The sequence below is a fragment of the Pleurodeles waltl genome, chromosome 1_1 (assembly GCF_031143425.1).
Source record: "Pleurodeles waltl isolate 20211129_DDA chromosome 1_1, aPleWal1.hap1.20221129, whole genome shotgun sequence".
Lineage (NCBI taxonomy): Eukaryota > Metazoa > Chordata > Amphibia > Caudata > Salamandridae > Pleurodeles > Pleurodeles waltl.
This window is the reverse complement of record NC_090436.1, coordinates 303,169,776-303,194,088: the sequence shown is the minus strand read 5'-3', so window position 1 is coordinate 303,194,088 and position 24,313 is coordinate 303,169,776. Positions and strand designations below refer to the sequence as shown.

At 44.9% G+C, this 24,313-nt stretch overlaps 1 protein-coding gene across 1 annotated transcript in view; it reads left to right on the top strand.

Moving 5' to 3' along the window:
• SLC38A9 (solute carrier family 38 member 9) overlaps window positions 1-24,313 on the top strand; it is a 405,919-nt gene that overhangs the window by 345,494 nt on the left and 36,112 nt on the right. Inside the window, 1 exon segment of the mRNA XM_069222157.1 lies at window positions 22,415-22,504. Within this exon segment, the coding sequence (XP_069078258.1) occupies window positions 22,415-22,504 (90 nt within the window).

Below are 24,313 nucleotides of genomic sequence, written 5' to 3'. Positions count from 1 at the left end.
TTAATTCACAAACCGTTCAATGTTAAGTAAAAGTAGTTGCTTTTATAACATATATTAAAGCTTTATTAAAAGAAAACCATAAACATGTCTTTGAGGTTTCTTTTTTTTTTGTTTTTACATTTTCAAGCTACAAAGTGCAAAAATAGAAGCAACCACAAGGGGTCTCTGCATTCCAGCTGCAGAGCCTAGAGTTCCCACTAGAAGTGCAAAAATATGGTGTGCTCTTCTGGGGACATGAATTAATTGAACCACAAGACATATTATTGTTTTGCTGGGGAGCTGCTGCACCCCACAACATTAAAAAGAATATGCAGTGGTGCTGTCTCTTCTACGGGCACCACAGGCATGCAAATGCATTTTTTTTAAATGCCCTAGGGCTTCCTTGCTAGGAGCAGTGAATAATAAACGAGTGGCTTCTGCCGCTCATTTAATAATTATTTTTTTGGATGGGGGAGGGGTTCCCTGATATATTTTGAGTGTAATCCAATGCCCACCCGAAATCCTAGTTTCTTTAAAATGTTTTTTAAGGGGAATCTAACTCTAACTGCTGAATTTCTGTGGTTTTGTATGTTTAAAATGTGAGCCTAACTAGAATGGCCCTGTAACCTTAGTTTTTTTCAGTGAATTTCTGTGGTTGCTGCCAGACCCTGTGGCCAACCCCCTATAACCAACAACCCCGCAACATGCACAGCCTTTGGCTGTGGGCAGTGGGGGTTAGCAGCAGGGCCTGCAGCCAACTTTGGGACAACTGTCTGACAAATTGAACAAGAACTGTATTTGACAAGCACAATGAGTGGGATCACCTTTCTGTATGTACCTTAAATATTTGAAGTTGAATAGAATTTCAAGCTGAGAAATGACAACTGTCACACCTAGACTGGAACCCTCAAACTTCAGTGTGAGGGTCTGAGAACTTAACCACCAGGCCGCAGGTGACTCCTTACTATGCACTGTGTAGACATGTATATGACATTCAATCCAAAGATGGTGACGGGAAAAATACGTAAATGTTCTATCACTAGGAATGTTTAATGTTCAAAACACTAGTACATAAACAGGCACACTGTCATGAGATACCAGGATTTAAACCTTCAGCTTACTGAGTGACACTCTAAAGTTTACCAGTAGGCCAGAGGCGAGTCTGTTCTGCTGTGCATCAAAATGTAACTTTAACATTCTAGTTTGAAGCTTTAAAGTCATTGTATGGAGAGACCATTGCTATTGCTATAGAATGCCTTCACACACACAAGCACAATGTTTTGTGACAGGACCGCAGGGGGCCGGCTGCCCGCGTCTGGAGAAAGCCAGCATTGTTCTTGCAAGCAGGGAGCTTCTTTAAAAAGCAACTCCCTGCTTGCTGGAGCAATGTTTTCATTGTTTTCATCGTTTTCCCTGCATGCATGTTTGCATGATGAAAACTCCGCTTTCAGTAAGCAAGCAAAGTTATGTTTGCGTTTGCTTGGTGGGAGCTGTCACCTCCTGCCAAGCAAAAGCAAACAGCTACATCTTGAGGGTGGGCACCTCAGGAGGTAGCAGGAGCCGGCCTTGGGGGGGGGGGGCTGGGAATCCACGAGGGACCCCATACATCGTTATTTGAGCCCCGGGGAGGTAGCGCCTCCCCCCTACATTATATTAATTTCCCCAGGGAGGTGGTGGTCCCCAGGGCTGCGGGGGGGATGCATGGCATGGAGGTGGCAGTCCTGGGGCTATGAGGGTTCCATGGGTGTTCCCTTGCATTGTTTTATGAGCATTTTGCCCAGGGAGGAGGCAGACTGCGGGGCATTGATAAGCCCTAGGAGGCGGGACCTTGCCGCACCTCCTATATTTCTATATACGCTCTTGGGACCTAGCCCACCTGGGGGCAAAATAAAAAGCGAGCGCAGGAGAATATGCTTTATTTTTTTTAATTTTTTTTAATCACAGTGAAACCTCCCATGCACAACAAGATTCTTGGGCACACTTTTTTCTTGGAACATTTTGTGAAGATTCGTTGAACAGTTCGGAAAGTTGAAAAGCTATTTTTTTTCATGGGAAACTAGTCCTAACTATAACAAAACAAAACCCTTTCAGGCTTAGAGTGACGCATAAATTATGCAAAAGAGAAGAGAGAACCCTGGGTTGTTCCCAAGTTTAGGTAAAGAGCAGCTCTAGTAAGGAGCACCCTGCTACACCATCGACACTCAAGCTTTGCTCACCTCAAATGTCTGTTTATCTAGCAAAGTTTTTAAGCGTAGGATTAGCACAGTGCTATCCATTCCTGCAGGCCAGCCTTCCATTGATTTCTATTGCGAACCCGGCGCTCGTTTGCACACTGCACCCGGCCGCACCCGTGCCGCTGAGGGTGTACTTTCTGTGTGGACTTGTGTCCCCCCCGGTGCCCTACAAAACCCCCCTGGTCTGCCCTCCGAAGACGCGCGGGTACTTACCTGCTGGCAGACTGGAACCGGGGCACCCCCTTCTCCATTGAAGCCTATGCGTTTTGGGCACCACTTTGACCGCTGCACCTGACCGGCCCTGAGCTGCTGGTGTGGTAACTTTGGGGTTGCTCTGAACCCCCAACGGTGGGCTACCTTGGACCCAAACTTGAACCCCGTAGGTGGTTTACTTACCTGCAAAAACTAACAAACACTTACCTCCCCCAGGAACTGTTGAAAATTGCACTTAGTGTCTAGTTTTAAAATAGCTATATGTCATTTATGTGAAAACTGTATATGCTATTTTGCTAATTCAAAGTTCCTAAGTGAAGTACCTTTCATTTAAAGTATTACTTGTAAATCTTAAACCTGTGGTTCTTAAAATAAACTAAGAAAATACATTTTTCTATACAAAAACCTATTGGCCTGAAGTAAGTCTTTGAGTGTGTGTTCCTCATTTATTGCCTGTGTGTGTACAACAAATGCTTAACATTACCCTCTGATAAGCCTACTGCTCGACCACACTTCCACAAAATAGAGCATTAGAATTATCTCTTTTTGCCACTATCTTACCTCTAAGGGGAACCCTTGGACTCTGTGCATGCTATTTCTTACTTTGAAATAGTACATACAGAGCCAACTTCCTACACAGCCAAACCGCACTTACTAGCTATAAGTCCCGGGGAGCCCACTCCCAGGGCTGTATTCATAAAGGGAAAGGGAGCTTTGCAGTCCTCATCCCTGAGCCATTTAAGGCTCCGCTGGCAGGGAAACAGAACCTGTGTTTGCTCTCACTTGGCTGGGTGCGGACTTTTGAGCTGCTTTCCTGCCTGCTGCTCAGGAAGTGGGGGGCCCTATGGCCTTGGGGGATGGTGTTCCCAGGGCCTATCAAGGCTTGGGGAGGGGGTCTTACATGCCCTCCCCTTTAATAAAAAAGGCCGGGGGGGGGAACTGGGGGCGGGGATGGTGTCCTCAGGGCCTAATAAGGCTCCATTGAAAAATGGAGTCCCCATGGAAAGCCCTGTGGCCAACCCCCCGCTGCCCATGTCCGAAAGCAGTGCACAGTGTGGGGGATTAGCAAAAGTCTAAATGTGGGGGATTAGCAAAAAGGCCCTGCGGCAAACCCCCCACCATGCATGGCGGAAGGCCGTGTGCAGCGGGGGTTGTAATTACATATCATAATGACATAGTACTTTATGTAAAAAACAAAAACAGAAAAAATCCAAAACCTTCACTGAAAAAGCCAAAGGGTAATGAAACGTTACAGTTAGGTGAATATTTTAGTGACAACAGTACCGATTTTTATCAAAAGGCACAGAAATGTATCAGTTGACTATAACTTGCACCTCCATCGTCCACTGCTTATGACCGCACATATTACATCACTCATGACATGTTCTAGTTCATCATTTGTGACATCACTGATGACATCTCAAATAACATCATTGATGACATCATCCGACCTTCTTTTTTTTTTTTTTTAACACATTGGGTATACCATTAAAACCATGAAAGTAAGTGCAAAATAGCTCAGAATAATATGAGGCATATTTACTGCTGTCATAAGTACAACCCCCATAAGTAAAGCAAGATTGTGTTATTTGTAACATTGGCCCTATACCATACGCTTCTTGGGTAGCCTATCCTGCACACAGTGTTAAATCTGTATACAACTGTTCATGGAAACCAAGCTCCTCGTGATACTCAACCCTGTTACATAACTAACTCCTGACTATGGACACTTTACCTGTATCAAACACCTGGAAGTCATTGAAGCTACATTGCGAAATTAGGTGTATATGAGTAGAAAAGTGGGTAGTGTTAACAGTGTTTATTCTATGGAGAGAATTTACTCTATACCACACTGTTTGCAAACAGTGAACATCACATGAGAAATACATCGGAGTATTAAAAAAGTATCTACTAAGCACAGTATGCACTCTGTGCAAAACTTGTTCAAAGAGTGAGTATTCAATAAAACAAACCATGGCCTGAGGGTGCTAAATATCACACTGATTGCAGCCTTCGTTCTGTGGTGAAAACATTACAGATGGCCCATCTTCTGAGGCAAAACAAGCAAATGTATATAGGTTAGTACCTTGTGCGCACAGTCTTCTTCTGTGTTAAGTAGAAATATGTCATGCTGAGACATTTGTCTAACAACGCCAGGCTGCTTACAATGCCTAATATGTAGTATGTAGAATCTTTGCACTGCTGGAAATGTTTTCTGAAGTACCAAAAAACTTGTATGGAACATGATGAACTGTCACCTGCACACAGATTTACTCTTCAATACAAAGATTTATAATTTGTTCAATGCCTCTACACACCTATGGTACATTAGGAGCACATGCATTTTGTAAACACTTAGAGGCATATTTATGAGCAGTTGTGCCATGTTTGTACCATACAATGTCATACATGTGTGGCACAAACCACTAAGTCATATTTTTGAAGCTGTGCAAAGCCACTTTGTGTGGCCCTGAATGGCTTCAAAAAAATCGAGTAAGGCAAGACAGCTCAAATCGCTGCATTGCCTTACTCTGTGCAAGGAATGCGTTCCATGGGTGTTGCGTGGATGTTCCCACGCAACTCCCACAATTTTTTTACGCATTTCCAGATTTACCTGGTAATCCTGGAAATGCAGCAAAAAGACATGCCTCCCCAGTAGAGGCATATTGAGGAGAAATGTCTTTATTTCTCCTTGTTTTTTCTACTTTCTGTGTGTTGCATTCTGCAGCACACATAGAAATAGAAGACCTCTCAGCAGTCACGGCTTGCTGTACTCACAAGGGGCGGGGTGGAGGGGTAACATTTAATAATTATAAAAAATAAAAAAATAAAAAGTACCTAATTCGCTGCTTCTCTTTCTCCCGTCGCTGCAGACACAGGCTCCAAGCCTGCCCTGCAGCAAATCCTGAAGCTGCTCAGAGCAGTGTCCGGATTGGCTGGGATCGCCCAACCGGAGCACTCCCAGGCAGACTAGGCACCTGTCCCTGCTCTCTCCAGCCCGGCAACACAGTGCCAGGCTGGAGAGAGCACACTGCACATATGTGCTTGGCTGGCCCGAGACAGCCCCCCCAATGCCCCACCCCTTTCATAACGAAAGGATAATAAACACAGTTTATTATCCTTTCGTTGTGAAAGGTTTTGCAGCTTCTGCTGCTGGCTGTGGGGAGACGCTCCTCTGCCCTAACGGAGGAGCCGTCGCTACCTCTCATGATTGCTATTGTGCAGGAAGGTGGCCCTTCCTAGACAACAACAATTGTGCGTGCAATGCATGCATTCTTGCACTATGGTGAAAGGGTGCCTGCGTTGGTGCTAGGCTGCCAAAAGGGCACCAGCGCAGGGAGAAAGGACAGGATAGCGCCTTACTGGATAAATACGGCGCATTCCTGCCCTTACCCTGTGATGAAGGGCAGCTCAATTAAGTTACTTACTGCACTGCCCTGCACCACAAAATCCATAAATATTGGCATTAAAACAAACTAACACATTCAGTGAATGATGTCATTTGAGATGTCATCATTGATGTCATAAATGATGCCATAGAACATCATAAGCAATGTTATATGTGAGGTCATGAGCAGTGCATGGCAGGTGTGCAAGTTATAGTTACCTCTGCTAACTATAACTGGTGAATTTCTGTGTTTTTTAGTTCAAAACTTTAATGTTGTCACTGACAAATTCAACTAACTATAACATTGATTTAACCTTTTGTGGGTTTTTTCCCGGGTATGTATGTATGTATCTATCTATCTATCTCTATATATATATATATATGTTCGATGGCATGTGTAGCTGCAGATACACATGCTGTGCACATCCCACCATCTGGTGTTGGGCTCGGAGTGTTACAAGTTGTTTTTCTTCGAAGAAGTCTTTTCGAGTCACGAGACCGAGGGACTCCTCCCATTTCGACTCCATTGCGCATGGGCGTCGACTCCATCTTAGATTGTTTTTTTTCCGCCATCGGGTTCGGACGTGTTCCTTTTCGCTCCGTGTTTCGGGTCGGAAAGTTAGTTAGAATCTCGGAAAAATCGTCGGTATTGTTTGCGTTCGGTATCGGGTTAGTTACAACAGATCGACACCGAATTAAAAGAACTCCGGTGGCCCTTCGGGGTTTTTTTCGATCCCCGTCGGGGCCTGGTCGGCCCGGCCACGTGTCTCTTCAAGGCTGATGGAACGGACCCCATTCCGCTTCTGTCCAAAATGCCATAACAAGTATCCATATACAGATCAACACCTGGTCTGTAACTTGTGTTTGTCACCAGAACACAAGGAGGATACTTGTGAGGCCTGTCGAGCGTTTCGGTCCAGGAAGACACTCAGGGACCGAAGAGCAAGAAGACTGCAAATGGCGTCGGCGCCGACAGTACAAGGGCGTATCGAGGAGGAGGAAGAAACATTCTCCACCCAGGATTCAGAATCGGAGGAGATCGATCCCGAAGAAACGCCGAAAACCGTGAGGAAGACGTCGAAACAAAGAACTCATGAGAAGACCGCTAAAGCCCAGGGGATGCCACCGCCAACAGCCCATGGCTTAACCCGAAAAATAGGTGACCATCCATCGGCACCGAAAAAGGGCGAGCTGGTGTCGAAGTCATCCGACTCCGGTCGAGATACCGGCACACAGCAATCTCGGGCCCGAGAGAGTGGCTCTGAGAAGATTCGGCATCAAGACAGCGACACCGAAATGGGTCGGCACCGAGAGGGCACGACGCCTAAAGTAAAGAAGGTTTTGTCGGAGCCGAAAAGGTTTCGGTACCTAAACATCCGGCCTCGGAACCGAAAATAAGTTCCTATTCAGAGGAACAAGGACTGTCCTCACAAATGAAGACACACAGATTTGTACAAGAATTATAGACAATAGAGCCAGATCACACACAAAGGCGGCTCTTTATTCAAAAAGATACGGGGAAGATCAGCACTCTTCCTCCAATCAAAATGAAACGTAAACTTGCCTTCCAAGACAAGGACAAACAGCCACACGCAAAGGTGGCTAAACAAGTAACACTACCACCATCCCCACATCACTCTCCGCAACCATCACCGGTAGCCACTCCTCCAATGATGCAATCCCCAACTCATACGGGAATGAGTCAAGATGACCCTGACGCATGGGACCTTTATGACGCACCAGTGTCAGATAATAGTCCTCAATGCTATCCAGCGAGACCATCGCCACCAGAGGATAGTACAGGCTATGCTCAAGTGGTATCTAGAGCAGCAGCATTTCACAATGTCAGCCTTCATTCAGAACCAATTGAAGACGACTTTCTTTTTAATACACTGTCGTCTACACACAGTCAATATCAGAGTCTTCCGATGTTACCCGGAATGCTAAAACTCTCCAAACAAGTGTTTGAGGAGCCTGTCAAAGGGAGAGCCATTACTCCAAGAGTAGATAAAAAATATAAACCACCACCAACAGACCCAGTGTACATCACACAACAGCTATCACCAGACTCTGTTGTAGTTGGAGCAGCTCGCAAAAGAGCCAACTCTCATACTTCAGGAGATGCACCACCTCCAGAGAAAGAAAGTAGAAACTTCGATGCTGCAGGCAAAAGGGTGGCGGCACAGGCAGCAAACCAGTGGCGTATTGCAAATTCGCAAGCTTTGTTAGCCAGATATGATAGGGCCCATTGGGATGAGATGCAACACTTTATTGAACATTTACCAAAAGAGTTCCAAAAAAGAGCGCAGCAAGTGGTAGAAGAGGGACAGAGTATCTCCAATAATCAGATACGGTCAGCAATGGATGCTGCAGACACAGCTGCTAGAACTGTCAACACAGCAGTAACAATAAGGAGACATGCATGGCTGCGTACATCAGGATTTAAACCAGAGATACAGCAAGCTGTGCTGAATATGCCATTCAACGGACAGCAGCTGTTTGGGCCGGAGGTGGACACTGCAATAGAAAAACTTAAGAAAGACACTGACACGGCCAAAGCCATGGGCGCACTCTACTCCCCGCAGAGCAGAGGCACATTTCGAAAGACACAATTTCGAGGGGGGTTTCGAGGGCAGACCACAGAAGCCACAACCTCACAATCAAAGCCCACTTACCAGAGCCAGTATCAGCGGGGAGGTTTTCGGGGACAATATAGGGGAGGACAATTTAAAAAAAATAGAGGAAAGTTCCAAAGTCCCAAAACTCCTCCAAACAAACAGTGACTTCAAGGTCACAAATCCCCAACACATAACACCTGTGGGAGGGAGACTAACCAAGTTTTACACACATTGGGAGGAAATAACAACAGACACTTGGGTCTTAGCAATTATCCAGCATGGTTATTGCATAGAATTTCTCAAATTCCCTCCAAACTTCCCACCGAAAACACACAGTATGTCAAAACAACATATAGATCTTCTAGGACTAGAAGTTCAGGCATTGCTACAGAAAGAAGCAATAAAATTAGTACCAAGACAACAATTAAACACAGGAGTTTACTCACTGTACTTTCTGATACCCAAAAAAGACAAGAGTCTGAGACCTATACTAGATCTCAGAGCATTAAATACCTACATCAAATCAAACCACTTTCACATGGTTACTTTACAAGACGTAATCCCACTGCTCAAACAACAAGACTACATGACAACACTAGACCTAAAGGATGCATATTTCCATATACCAATACATCCTTCACACAGAAAGTACCTAAGGTTTGTATTCCAAGGGATACATTACCAATTCAAAGTGTTGCCATTCGGAATAACAACTGCGCCAAGAGTTTTTACAAAATGCCTGGCAGTAGTAGCTGCACATATCAGAAGGCAGCAAATACATGTGTTCCCGTACCTGGACGATTGGTTAATCAAAACCAACACGCTAAGACAGTGTTCACAACACACAAAATATGTCATAGAAATCCTACACAAACTAGGTTTCTCAATCAACTACGCAAAGTCAGACCTTCTGCCGTGTCAAACACAGCAATACTTAGGAGCAACAGTCAACACAGCAAAAGGGATTGCCACTCCAAGTCCACAAAGAGTTCAAACATTTCACAATGTAATACAAGCCATGTATCCAAAACAAAGGATACAAGTCAAAATGGTAATGAAACTACTAGGCATGATGTCTTCATGCATAGCCATTGTCCCAAATGCAAGGTTGCACATGCGGCAACAGTGCCTAGCATCACAATGGTCACAAGCACAGGGTCAGCTTCTAGATCTGGTGTTGATAGACCGCCAAACATACATCTCGCTTCAATGGTGGAACAATATAAATTTAAACCAAGGGCGGCCTTTCCAAGACCCAGTGCCACAATACGTGATAACGACAGATGCTTCCATGACAGGGTGGGGAGCACACCTCAATCAACACAGCATCCAAGGACAATGGGACATACAGCAAAGACAGTTTCACATAAATCACTTAGAACTGTTAGCAGTATTTCTAGCGCTGAAAGCATTTCAACCCATGATAACCCACAAATGCATTCTTGTCAAAACGGACAACATGACAACAATTTATTACCTAAACAAACAGGGAGGGACACACTCAACACAGTTGTGTCTCCTGACACAGAAAATATGGCATTGGGCGATTCACAACCACATTCGCCTAATAGCACCATTTATTCCAGGAATTCAGAATCAGTTAGCAGACAATCTCTCTCGGGATCACCAACAGATCCACGAATGGGAGATTCACCCCCAAATACTGAACACTTACTTCCAAATTTGGGGAACACCACAAATAGATCTATTTGCAACAAAGGAAAACTCAAAATGCCAAAACTTTGCATCCAGGTACCCACAACATCAGTCTCAAAGCAATGCGCTATGGATGAACTGGTCAGGGATATTTGCGTACGCTTTTCCCCCTCTCCCACTCCTTCCATATCTAGTAAACAAGTTGAGTCAAAACAAACTCATACTAATAGCACCAACATGGGCAAGACAACCTTGGTACACAACACTACTAGACCTTTCAGTAGTACTTCATGTCAAACTACCAAACAGACCAGATCTGTTAACACAACACAAACAACAGATCAGACATCCAAATCCAGCATCGCTGAATCTAGCAATTTGGCTCCTGAAATCCTAGAATTCGGACACTTAGACCTCACACAAGAATGTATGGAGGTCATAAGACAAGCTAGGAAGCCTACCACTAGACACTGCTATGCAAATAAGTGGAAAAGATTTGTTTATTACTGCCATAATAATCAAATTCAACCCTTACACGCATCTGCAAAAGGTATAGTAGGATACTTACTACATTTGCAAAAATCAAAACTAGCTTTCCCTTCCATAAAGATACATCTTACTGCAATTTCAGCTTACCTGCAAATTACGCACTCAACTTCATTATTTAGGATACCAGTCATAAAAGCGTTTATGGAAGGCCTAAAGAGAATTATACCACCAAGAACACCACCAGTTCCTTCATGGAACCTCAACATTGTCTTAACACGACTCATGGGTCCGCCTTTTGAGCCCATGCACTCTTGTGAAATGCAATACTTAACGTGGAAAGTTGCATTTTTGATTGCCATCACATCTCTAAGAAGGGTGAGTGAAATTCAAGCATTTACCATACAAGAACCATTTATTCAAATACACAAGAATAAAGTAGTTCTACGGACAAATCCAAAATTTTTACCAAACGTTATCTCACCGTTCCACTTGAATCAAACAGTAGAATTACCAGTGTTCTTCCCACAGCCAGATTCTGTAGCTGAAAGAGCACTACATACATTAGACATCAAAAGAGCGCTAATGTACTACATTGACAGAACAAAACTAATTCGAAAAACAAAACAACTATTTATTGCCTTTCAAAAACCTCATACAGGAAATCCAATTTCAAAACAAGGCATTGCTAGATGGATAGTTAAGTGTATTCAAACCTGCTATCTTAAAGCAAAGAGAGAGCTGCCTATTACACCAAAGGCACACTCAACCAGAAAGAAAGGTGCTACCATGGCCTTTCTAGGAAATATTCCAATGAACGAAATATGTAAGGCAGCAACATGGTCTACGCCTCATACATTTACCAAACATTACTCTGTAGATGTGTTAACTTCACAACAAGCCACAGTAGGTCAAGCTGTACTATGAACATTGTTTCAAACAACTTCAACTCCTACAGGCTGAACCACCGCTTTTGGGGAGATAACTGCTTACTAGTCTATGCACAGCATGTGTATCTGCAGCTACACATGCCATCGAACGGAAAATGTCACTTACCCAGTGTACATCTGTTCGTGGCATTAGTCGCTGCAGATTCACATGCGCCCACCCGCCTCCCCGGGAGCCTGTAGCCGTTTAGAAGTTGATCTTGAACATTTGTAAATTTGTAAATATATTACTTTAAACTTAATTATGTACATACGTATTCACTCCATTGCATGGGCACTATTACTAGCATACACAACTCCTACCTCACCCTCTGCGGGGAAAACAATCTAAGATGGAGTCGACGCCCATGCGCAATGGAGTCGAAATGGGAGGAGTCCCTCGGTCTCGTGACTCGAAAAGACTTCTTCGAAGAAAAACAACTTGTAACACTCCGAGCCCAACACCAGATGGCGGGATGTGCACAGCATGGCCATGGCTCCACCCGTAAGAAAACTATCGGTGACCAAGCAACATCTTCGGCACCGAGAAAGGCCACACCAACGAAGCCTTAGGACTCGAGCCGAGGCACAGGCTCCGAAATTCTCAAGCACCGACCCATCTCGTTGAATCCCTGAAAATCCCTCTCAGAGCTGAGGCCAACAAGTACTTCAGGCCTTTCGATCCCGAAGAAACCAGCTTCGGAGCCGAAAAAACACACATACACAGAGGAGCATGGACTTTCCAAGCAATTGAAAGAAAGCCATAGATTTGCGGAAGAACTTACGCAAATGGAGGACTTTGACAAAAAACAGGCCAGAATCCAAATTCATAAAGACACTGGCAAAATCCTGACTGCACCTCCTCTAAAAACAGAGGAAACTGGCCTTTCATGGACATTTGGACACTGATCAGCCACAGGCTAAAGTGCCAAAATCGAGATAAAAATCTCCGCCTCCTCAGTTTTCACCTCACCAGTCTCTCCGTCATTCTCCTCACCTAACTGTCTCCCCGCCTACTACCCCCCCTGCACAGTCTCCAGCACACTCTGTACAGTAACACGAGGATGACACTTACCCATGGGACCTTTATGATGATCCCATTTCAGACAATAGTCCAGAGTGCTATCCATCAAAGCCATTACCTCCAGAGGATAGCACCTCATATACACAGGTTCTAGCTAGGGCAGCGGCATTTCATAACGTAGCAATACACACAGAACCTCTTGAGGATGATTTCTTATTTAAGACGTTGTCCTCAACTCACGCCACCTACCAGAGTCTACCCATGCTTCCTGGCATGTTAAAACATGCACATCAAATCTTCCAGGAACCAGTTAAAGCAAGAGCAATTACTCCAAGGGTAGAAAAGAAATATAAGCCACCGCCTTCAGACCCAGCTTTTATTACCCAACAGCTACCCCCAGATTCCGTAGTGGTCAGCGCAGCAAAGAAGAGGGCTAACTCCCAGTCCTCTGGTGACGCACCCCCTCCAGCTAAGGAAAGCAAAAAATGTGATGGTGCATATAACCAATTCCCAGGCGCTAATGGCCAGATACGACAGGGCCCACTGGGATGAGATGAAAGACATTATCCAGCATCTCCCCAAAGACCAACAGAAAAGAGCCCAGCAGGTAGTAGAGGAGGGACAGGCAATTACCAACAATCAGATCAGGTCAGCATTAGACTCCGCAGACACAGCCGCAAGAACTATTAATACGGCTGTTACCATGAGGCGACACGCATGGCTTAGGTCGTCAGGCTTTAAACCTGAAATTCAGCAGGCTGTTCTGAACATGCCTTTTAACGAACACCAACTATTTGGTACACAGGTTGATACAGCCATTGACAAAATGAAAAAAGACGCCGACACTGCCAAAGCTATGGGTGCTCTTTACTCCACTGAATACAGAGGCTCATTTCGAAAGCCTCAATATAGGGGAGGCTTTAGACCCCAACCATCTGAGCCATCTACCTCCTAATCCAAACCCTCTTACCAGACACAATACCATGGAGGGGGGTTTTGGGGAACCTACAGAGGACGATTTCCCAGATCTAGAGGAAAATATCAGTCCTCAAAGCAACCCACGCACACCAAACAGTGACTTCATCCACATCTTCCCTCACCACACTTCCCCTGTGGGAGGAAGACTACAAAAGTTCCACACCAACTGGTTACCCATCACAATAGACAATTGGGTCTTATCCATTATCCAACATGTTTACTGCATAGAGTTCACACAAACTCCTCCAGATATACCCCCAAAACCACACAAACTCTCATCTCAACACAATGTTGCAAACAGAGGTACAGGCACTATTACTCAAACGAGCCATAGAGCTTGTGCCACATCATCAAAAAGGAACAGGGGTTTACTCCCTGTAGGAAGTTGGCTCTGTATATACTATTTCAAAGTAAGAAATAGTGTGCACAGAGTCCAAGGGTTCCCCTTAGAGGTAAGATAGTGGCAAAGTAGATAATTCTAATGCTCTATTTTGTGGTAGTGTAGTCGAGCAGTAGGCTTATCAGAGGGTAGTGTTAAGCATCTGTTGTACACACACAGGCAATAAATGAGGAACACACACTCAAAGACTTACTCCAGGCCAATAGATTTTTATATTGAAAAATATATTTTATATTTTAAGAACCACAGGTTCAAGATTTACATTAAACACTTTAAATGTAAGGTACTTCACTTAGATACTATAGGAACTTTGAATGGAAAAAATATAATGTACAGTAATGGCAATTAGCTATTTTCAAAGTAGCCACTTAGTGCAAAAATCAACAGTTCCTGGGGGAGGTAAGTAAAGGTTAGAATAGGAAGTAAGTAAAACACTTACAAGTCTCAGTTCTGGGGCATAGGCAGCCCACGGTTTGGGGCTCAAGGCAACCCCAAAGTTACCACACCAGCAGCTCAGGGCCGTTCAGATGCAGAGGTCATAAAGTTGCCCAAAACACATAGGCGCCTATGGAGAACAGGGGTGCTCCGGTTCCAGTCTGCCAGCAGGTAAGTACTTGCGTCCTTGGGGGCAGACCAGGGGGGGTTTGTAGAGAACTGCGGGGGGGGACACAAGTAGGCACTCAAAACACACCCTCAGCGGCACAGGGGTGGCCAGGTGCAGTGTGCAAATCAGGCGTCGGGTTTTGTATAGGAAACAAAGGAGGGACCCAGGGTCACTCTAGCGGTGCAAGCAGGCACGGGGGGCTTCTCAGGATAGCCACCACCTGGACAAGGTAGAGGGTCACCTGGGGGGTCACTCCTGCGTTGAAGTTCGGTTCCTTCAGATCCTGGGGGCTGCGGGTGCAGTGTTTGTTCCAGGCGTCGGGTCCCTTGTTACAGGCAGTCGCAGTCAGGGGGAGCCTCTGGATTCTCTCTGCAGGCGTCGCCATGGGGGCTCAGGGGGGGTCGTCTCTGGTTACTCACGGGCTCGCAGTCGCTGTGGAGTCCTCCCCGAGGTGTTTGTTCTCTGGATCTCGAGCCAGGGGCGTTGGGTGCAGAGTGTGACGTATCACGCTTCCGGCGGGAAACGTGCAGTCTTTGAAAGTTGCTTCTTTGTTGCAAAGAAGTTGCTGGTTTTGAACAGGGCCGCTGTTCACGGGAGTTTGTTGGTCCTTTAGTCCAGGGCAGTCTTCTGAAGCTTCAGAGGTCGCTGGTCTCTGTCGGATGCGTCGCTGGTTGCAGTTTTTCGAAGTTGGAGACAGGCCGGTAGGGCTGGGGCCAAAGCAGTTGTCGTCTTCCTCCTTCTCTGCAGGCTTGTAGGTCAGCAGTCCTTCTTGTTTCTTCAGGTTGCAGGAATCTAATTTCCTGGGATCTGGGGAGCCCCTAAATACTGACTTTAGGGGTGTGTTTAGGTCTGGGAGGGCAGTAGCCAATGGCTACTGTCCTTGAGGGTGGCTACACCCTCTTTGTGCCGCCTCCCTGTGGGGAAGGGGGCACATCCCTAATCCTATTGGGGGAATCCTCCAAACTCAAGATGGAGGATTTCTCAAGACCGGGGTCACCTCAGCTCAGGACACCTTAGGGGCTGTCCTGACTGGTGGGTGACTCCTCCTTGTTTTTCTCATTATCTCCTCCAGCCTTGCCGGCAAAAGTGGGGGTAGTGCCCGGAGAGGCGGGCATCTCCACTAGCTGGGATGCCCTGGGGTGCTGTAACAAAAGGGGTGAGCCTTTGAGGCTCACCGCCAGGTGTAACAGTTCCTGTTGGGGGAGGTGAGAAGCACCTCCACCCAGTACAGGCTTTGTTCCTGGCCACAGAGTGACATAGGCACTCTCCCCATGTGGCCAGCAACATGGCTGGTGTGTGGCAGGCTGGCCGGAACTGGTCAGCCTACACTAGCAGTCGGGTAGGTATTCAGGGGGCATCTCTAAGATGCCCTCTGGTGTATGTTACAATAAATTGCACACTGGCATCAGTGTGCGTTTATTGTGCTGAGAAGTTTGATACCAAACTTCCCAGTTTTCAGTGTAGCCATTATGGAACTGTGGAGTTGGTGTTTGACAAACTCCCAGACCATATACTCTTATGGCTACCCTGCACTTACAATGTCTAAGGTTTTGCTTAGACACTGTAAGGGCATAGTGTTCATGCACATATGCCCTCACTCGGCCTTAGGGCTGTAAGGCCTGCTAGAGGGGTGACTTACCTATGCCACAGGCAGTGTGAGGTTGGCAGGGCACTCTGAGGGGAGTGCCATGTCGACTTAGTCTTTTTCTTCCCACCAGCACACACAAGCTGTGAGGCAGTGTGCATGTGCTGAGTGAGGGGTCCCCAGGGTGGAATAAGACCTGCTGCAGCCCTTAGAGACCTTCCCTGGCATCAGCGCCCTTGGTACCAGGGGTACCAGTTACAAGGGAATTAACTGAGTGCCAGGGTAGTGCCAATTGTGGAGATAAAGGTACAGTTTAGGGAAAGAACACTGGTGCTGTGGTCTGGTTAGCAGGGTCCCAGCACACTTTCAAGTCATAACTTAGCATCAGCAAAGGCAAAAAGTTAGGGGGTAACCATGCCAACGAGGCATTTCCTTACACTCCATGTATTTCCTCATTCCCAAAAAAGACAAAACATTGAGACCAATACTAGATCTCAGAACTCTCAATCTTTACATTCTATCAGAACACTTTCACATGGTAACACTACAGGATGTAGTCCCACTGTTACAACAACAAGATTTTATGGCAACACTGGATTTAAAAGATGCATATTTTCACATACCCATCCATTCAGCGCACAGAAAATATCTCAGATTTGTAACACAAGGAAAACATTACCAGTTCAAAGTGTTACCTTTCGGGATAACAGCAGCTCCCAGAATATTCACAAAATGCCTTCCCGTAGTCGCAGCATACATAAGAAGACAACATATCCATGTCTTTCCATATCTCGACGACTGGCTAATAAAAGCCAACAGTCAAACACAGTGCCAATATCATACACGTAATGAAATAAACACCCTACACACACTAGGGTTCTCAATAAACTACCAAAAATCGCACCTCCAACCAGCGCAAATTCAACAGCATTTAGGAGCCACATTAAACACCCAAAGAGCACTTGCTAGCCCAAGTCCACAAAGGGTACAATCGTTCCACAACATATTGCCAAAAATCCAGCCAAACCAACAGTACACAGTCAAATTTGTCATGAAACTGTTAGGCATGATGGCATCATGCATCTACATTGTCCCAAACGCAAGATTAAACATGCGGCCCTTACAACAGTACCTTGCAAAACAATGGTCACAGGCACATGGTCAACTTCAAGATCTAGTGTTGATAGGCTGCCAAACACATATCTCGCTTCAGTGGTGGAATTCCACAAATTTAAACAAAGGGTGGCCATTTCGAGACCCTGTGCCTCATGCTATTCTTACAACAGATGCATTAATGATTGGATGGGGAGCACATCTCAACAATCACAACATTTAGGGACAATGGGATACCAAACAAAAACAACTTCACATAAATCACTTAGAACTGCTAGCAGTATTCCTAGCACTAAAATCTTTTCAACCTCTTCTTGTTCACAGACACATTCTCATCAAAACAGACAATATGACGACAATGTACTACTTGAACAAACAAGGAGGAACCCACTCATCACAACTTTGCCTTCCAGCACAAAAAAATTGTAATTGGGTAATTCACAACAACATTCATCCTGTAGCTCAGTATGTTCCAGGGATTCACAATCAATTTCAGACGGCCTCAGCCGGGATCATCAGCAAACACATGAGTGGGAAATTCACCCCCAAGTGCTTCACAAATACTTTCACCAGTGGGGAACACCAGACATAGATCTATTCGCCACCACCCAAAACGCAAAATGCCAAAACTTCGCGTCCAGGTACCCACACCCTCGATCCAAGGGCAATGCTCTATGGATCAACTGGTCAGGGATATTTGCTTACGCTTTTCCCTCTCTCCCGCTCATTCCATTTCTGGTCAACAAACTGCGTCAAAACAAACTCAAACTCATACTTATAGCACCAACATGGGCACGTCAACCATGGTACACAACATAGTTAGACCTGTCACGTCACTAGTACCACACATCAAACTACCAAACAGGCCGGATCTGTTGACACAAAACAAACAACTGATCAGGCACCCCAATCCAGCAATACTCAATCTAGCAATCTGGCTCCTGAAGTCTTAGAGTTTGGATATCTACATCTTCCACCAGAATGTATGGAAGTAATCAAACAAGCAAGAAAACCCACTACCAGGCAGTATTATGCAGACAAATGGAAAAGGTTTGTCTTTTACTGCCAATCCAAACACATAACACCCCTTGCCTCATCCATACAGGACATTGTGAGTTATTTACTTCATCTACAAAAAGCAAAATTAGCTTTTTCATCCATTGAAATACATCTCACAGCTATTTCAGCTTATTTACAAAATATACAAAACAAGTCTCTATTTAGAGTGCCTGTCATCAAAGCCTTAATGGAAGGTCTAAAACGTATCATACCTCCAAGAACACCACCAGTACCTTCATGGAATCTCAATATTCTACTCACACGACTCATGGGTCCACCGTTTGAACCCATGCATTCGTGTCAAATTCAATTTCTAACATGGAAGGCAGCATTCCTCGTTGCAATCACTTCATTACGAAGAGTTAGTGAAATACAAGCATTCACTATTGAATAACCCTTTATACAAGTACACAAACATAAGTTTGTACTTCGTACAAACCCAAAATTCCTACCTAAAGTCATCTCACTGTTTCATTTAAATCAAACAGTGGAACTTCCAGTCTTCTTCCCACAGCCAGACTCAGTAGCAGAAAGAGCGCTCCTTAAATTAGATATTAAAAGAGCTTTAATGTATTACATTGACAGAATAAAATCATTCAGAAAGACTAAACAGCTGTTTGTCGCATTCCAAAAACCCCATACTGGTAATCCTATCTCAAAACAAGGCATAGCCATATGGATAGTAAAGTGCATCCAAACCTGTTACCTAAAGGCTAAAACACAGCTATTAGTAACACCAAAAGCACATTCCACCAGCAAGAAAGGAGCAACAGTGGCATTTCTAGGAAATATACCAATTACATAAATCTGTAAAGCAGCCATTTGGTCAACACCCCATACATTTACCAAGCATTACTGTGTAGATGTGTTAGCAACACAACAAGCCACAGTAGGGCAGGCTGTACTAAGAACACTATTTCAAACAACTTCAACTCCTACAGGCTAACCACCGCTTATGGGAGGAGAACTGCTTTGTAGTCTATGCATAGCATGTGTATCTGCAGCTACACCTGCCATCAAACAGAAAATGTCACTTACTCAGTGTACATCTGTTCGTGGCATGTTCCGCTGCAGATTCACATGCGCCTTCCCTCCTCCCCAGGAGCCTGTAGCCGTTTTAAGTTACATTTAAATTTGTACGTATATATATATATATATATATATATATATATATATATATATATTCCATTGCATGGACATCTGTTTTCTTTATACTCTATCACTCCTACCTTGCCCTCTGCGGGAAAACAATCTAACATGGAGTCGATGCCCATGCGCAGTGGAGCCGAAGAGGAGGAGTCACTCAATCCTGTGACTCGAAAATACTTCTTCGAAAAAAACAACTTGGAACACTCCAAGCCCAACACTAGATGGCAGAATATGCATAGCATGTGAATCTGCAGCGGAACATGCCACGAACAGATGTACACTGGGTAAGTAACATTTTCCATAAATATATATATAATAATAAAGTACCCTCTGCGTACATTATAAGGATAATGGAAGTCAGAGAAGAGTTCCCTCACCATACGCTGGCGTATTTTTTAAGAGGAGGGTGCTGCGTGGCTCACCCTCCCTAAGCCTTTAAAAGCCACAGGGACCCCATACCCAGGAATCAGGAATGAGCCATGAATGGTCTCGGGGAAACCATTCCCTGAGGCCAGCTCACTGGCTATGCCCTGAGGAGAAACCGCCCCCCCCCCCCCCCCCCCCCCCCCACCCACCCTGAAATTATTGCTCCTCCCCAAAGGGAGAAGCATTAGTGGCTGCTCCCTCCAGGCGAGAGCAATGCTGGCTACTTCTGCATGCCGAGAGCCAGCTGGGGCCACGGTCCTTAGGTCTACCCCCATACCCCATAACAAATACATGCTTGAGTGCCCTGAGTGAGCACCAGGACACCCAAATTTGAGAAATGTGGGTGCTGGGGGATTGGGTTCCCTGGGCCGATAACGGCTCGGAGAAAGGGGCCACAAGGCCCCCCTCCCCTTAATTTTTAATAGTGGCCTTGGGGGGTGGGGTCTCCAAGGCCTAATAATGCTCAAGAAGGGGGAGGGACACCCTGCCCTCCTCCCTTTTAATAAAAAAAAGATGACCCTTGGGGATGGGGTCCCCTCCCCTTTTAAAATAAATACATAAATAAAGGCCCTGGGTGATGGGGGTCTCCAGGGCCAGGCCCTATTGTCAGCCCCACCCCACTTGTGGCTAAAGGCCAGGTGCAGTGTAGGGTTGGCTTCCTTTGGGGAGCTTGGCCACAGGCCTGTCCTTGTGTCCAGCCACATACAGCCTATGGCCGTGCACAACATGGGATTGGCTCAATTTTGGGGGGGGTGTGGCTGCAGACTAGGTGCTGTATCCACCCCGAGTACACAACCGAAAGCAATGTGCACTGTGGGGTTTGCTGCCTTTACAGAGGGTGGCTGCATGCAGGAGTGTTGGCCACAGGCCAGGCCCTGCAGCCAACCCCCACAGCGCATGGCCAAGGCCATGCGTAGCAGCGGGCTGGATTCACATATGGTAATTGAATACTGGTTTATGTTAAAACACCTTGAAATTCCCTGAAAAAACTAAAGGTAAAGTAAATTTATAGTTAAGTGAAATGTTCGGTAACAACATAATGTTTTAAGTTCTAAAATCTACAGAAATTCACCAGTTGTAGTTATCTCAAGCAGCTGAAAGTCACTCCCACAACATGCAGTTTTGTCATCAGTAATTTCACTGCAGAAATTTTTGTCATCATTCATTTCACTGCCTACACCCTTAACCACCCAACCCTACGCTGCATACAGCCTCTGGCCATGCACAGCGGTAGTTGGCCACAGGTCTGCATTCCATGTGGCCCCGTCCCCAGGGCTGATCTCAGCCCCGGAGACCCCATCCCCCAGGGCCCAGACATGTGACCTGGGTGCCCCCTAGGGCACCCAGTCACAATGCTGGGGACCGTGGGAGGACTGGGAAAAAATGGTCTTAACTATAAGTACCTACTGGCTATCGCCAGTCCATTAATTTATAATCCGTTTCAGGCAATTTCATTAACAAAATTTGTATCAATGAGTGTTGATATCTCAGTTGAAATCGGGCAATATAGGCTGGGGAATAGCACTGATGCTTTCATCCTTAACATCATTTTCGTTCTTAAGTTAACAAAATGTCTTATTTCCACCATGCCTCTAAGAACTAAGGAAATGTTATAATAACTTGTCATTAAAAGGGGCCATCCAAGGAATTATGGTTAACCTACCACTAAACCAACGGAGATCTAGGTTATTTTTGCCAAATTAATTATTAATGTGTAATGTATCTATTTTATTGAGGTTTCGAGGAGAACTGAGAGTTAAACGTTAAGGGACTGGAAAAGATTATAGGAAGATTAAGCAAATATGTTGCTCTCTTAGATTGAAGATAATCGGTTTTGTCTCACATTAAAGTTGTATTTCCTCTATATGTACATTTTGTGACCAGTACATTTCCTCCAAATTGACTTGCAGCTGGTCTCACATTACAGGCAGACTGGCTATAAAGGATTAAATATTGTCATTATTTTAAACCAAATAGCAATCTTCTAGGTGATTATTTCCATTATAACTAGTCCGGTTCCAATTTCATTTCTTTTTAGCTTACCTGGATTCCTCTGGATAATTAGAATACTGTTTGAGGCATACCATGTTACCAAGAGGCTAAAACTGATTGGGAAACCTTCCTGTTCCTCAACACTTAAACACACTCGGTCTTAACCTTGTCTCTAATCTCACTGTGCATAGTAGAGCTTTAGGTCACGGGGGGCATTACATTTTCAATTTAATTTTTCGTTCAGTACATTATTCAGTTTGTTCATGTATTTACATGTGAAAGGTTGTCTATTGCATAAATTTGCAAGTTTGAATCTGTAGCTTTACATGCGACCCATGTTTGATGATGTCACCGTTACATTTCTTTGAATGATCAGAGTTTAGGGCTGCATGTGATTGTTCCATATGTGACATTAGACACACAGTTACAGTCAATTAGATTTAGGATGATGTTGCCTTATGTGCACATTATAAAAGGATTTGTTAATAAGTACAACAACATGCTTGTTTTGTCAGAAGAAAGTATTCATGAAAATAACATAAGTAATAACTGACAATTAATTGTATTATTTTTTTACTCCACAGCTTTTTCCATGTGTTCTTTCTAAACATAGCTGTCGTGGGCAGCGGTGTGCTTATGGCAGAATTCTATCCAAACATTGGAGGCATCATAAGGTAAAGATTGTTGTTGTCCTTAAACATACTGAAGTTATCTATTAGTGGGAACAAAGCACTCATTTGATGGGTGGTAACATTGGAAGTATGCGCTAGTTGCTGAGTTTCAAACCTGGATAATCAGATGTTCACTCCCTTGTTTCAAGGTGTACTTTTTGAAATATTTTAAAAGTTACTTGCATGCTAAATTTTTGTTTGGAAAAATGGATGTTGCCTTTCATCCACACTCCTTTGAGCAAGGTAGGGTAGCCATCATGATTTCTTCATTATTTTATAGAATGTATTCACTATATTGATGATTTGAAGTAGAATTGGTGGTAGCAAGAGACGAAAATAGGGTCTCTGATTGTCCCAATTTGACATAACTCTTAAAATATGAACAGGCCTCTGGAATGGTTAACCCTAGCAGTGTGGAGGACAAGGCATTAATGTTCTCTAAAGTAAAACATCTCCAGCTGCAAGGGAAGAGCATTCCTTGCAGCCAGTCTCTGACAAGAAGTTCACCATGCACGCTGACGTCACAGAGAGTGAAAGTAGCTGGAACCTTTTGTCTATGGCTGCTTTCACTGAGATTGATATCTCAGCCCCCGAGCACTGATCTCCAGACGAGAGGTACGGTAGGAAAGGGAAGAATGTTTACTCTCTAATTGTATCTCTCCCTAGTGAAACCCTGCTTGGGGTCACCACAGGTGGGCTGTCCACAAGTAAGGATCCACCCACTAGCCATTAGGGTGGCTTGTAGGGGGAAAGCGACCGCTCTAGGATTGGCCATTGTACCCCCCTTGTGAGTTGATTGGAAGCCCTAAAAGGCAGACATTTAAAAAAAAAATGGAGTGAGCGTTGGCAAGTACTAGCATTGGGCTGTAACATTTCCCATTCATAGACTTGGATGCTTACCCCAATCCTTCTGCTTGGCATTGCATATAGCTTACTAGACTCCAGGGTTTTTAAATAAAAAAAAAAAGAAAATGGAGTGTGGGATAGCCTGTTTGTTTAGGCAACAGGGCTTAACCCTACACTAAAGGCCCCAGTAGTCTTTCTGCCCAAACATGGGAGTAGATTAGTTTGCGGTGTTTACCTTTAGCCGGTCCCTACTAGGGTAGAAAGGCCACTAGAGATCAGGCTACAGATCATGTTTTTTATGTGGGAGCACATTTTGCTGCCCAAGGGGTCAGAGAGCCCACTAAATACCAGGAATAGGTTTAATAAAAAACGGGTGGAGGGTCCACCCTTACTGGGATTTACCTATACCCCTACTCTCAAAACCCCAATAGATTTTCTGACTCCATGGGGCCTGGAGCACAAATACTACAGCTATCCCCATAGCTAGTGAGCAGAAGTTTGTATTCTTTTGATTGTAATATTGACATATGGGTTCTGCAGTGAGGGAGTTAACCCCACATTTTGCCTCCCCCGGGTGGTAGAAAAGTCTGTCTGATGCCCAGAGTTGAGGGGTGCATCGCTGTTCCATAACGGGCATGGCACACATCCTAATCTGTTTCCCACTTGTTTTCTCAGATGGTCTGGTGGGCTTTATGGCACTCCTGCCCCCACCACTCTATTCCCCCTCCCGATCCCTAGGCAGGCAGATAAGTGGTAAACACTCAAATATGCCCACCACAAGGGGCTGAAATCCCACCAGTCTAGCAGGTAAAAAAGGGAGAATAGGAATGGCATGGGATGCTGAGCCATCTTGGCATCTGACCACACCCCGGGCACCAGATTGTATTTTCACCCTCGCTGAAGGCAGAATGAAGGGTATTACAATCTCTCTGCCAGCCCATGGGTTAAAATTCCAACCAAAGAAAT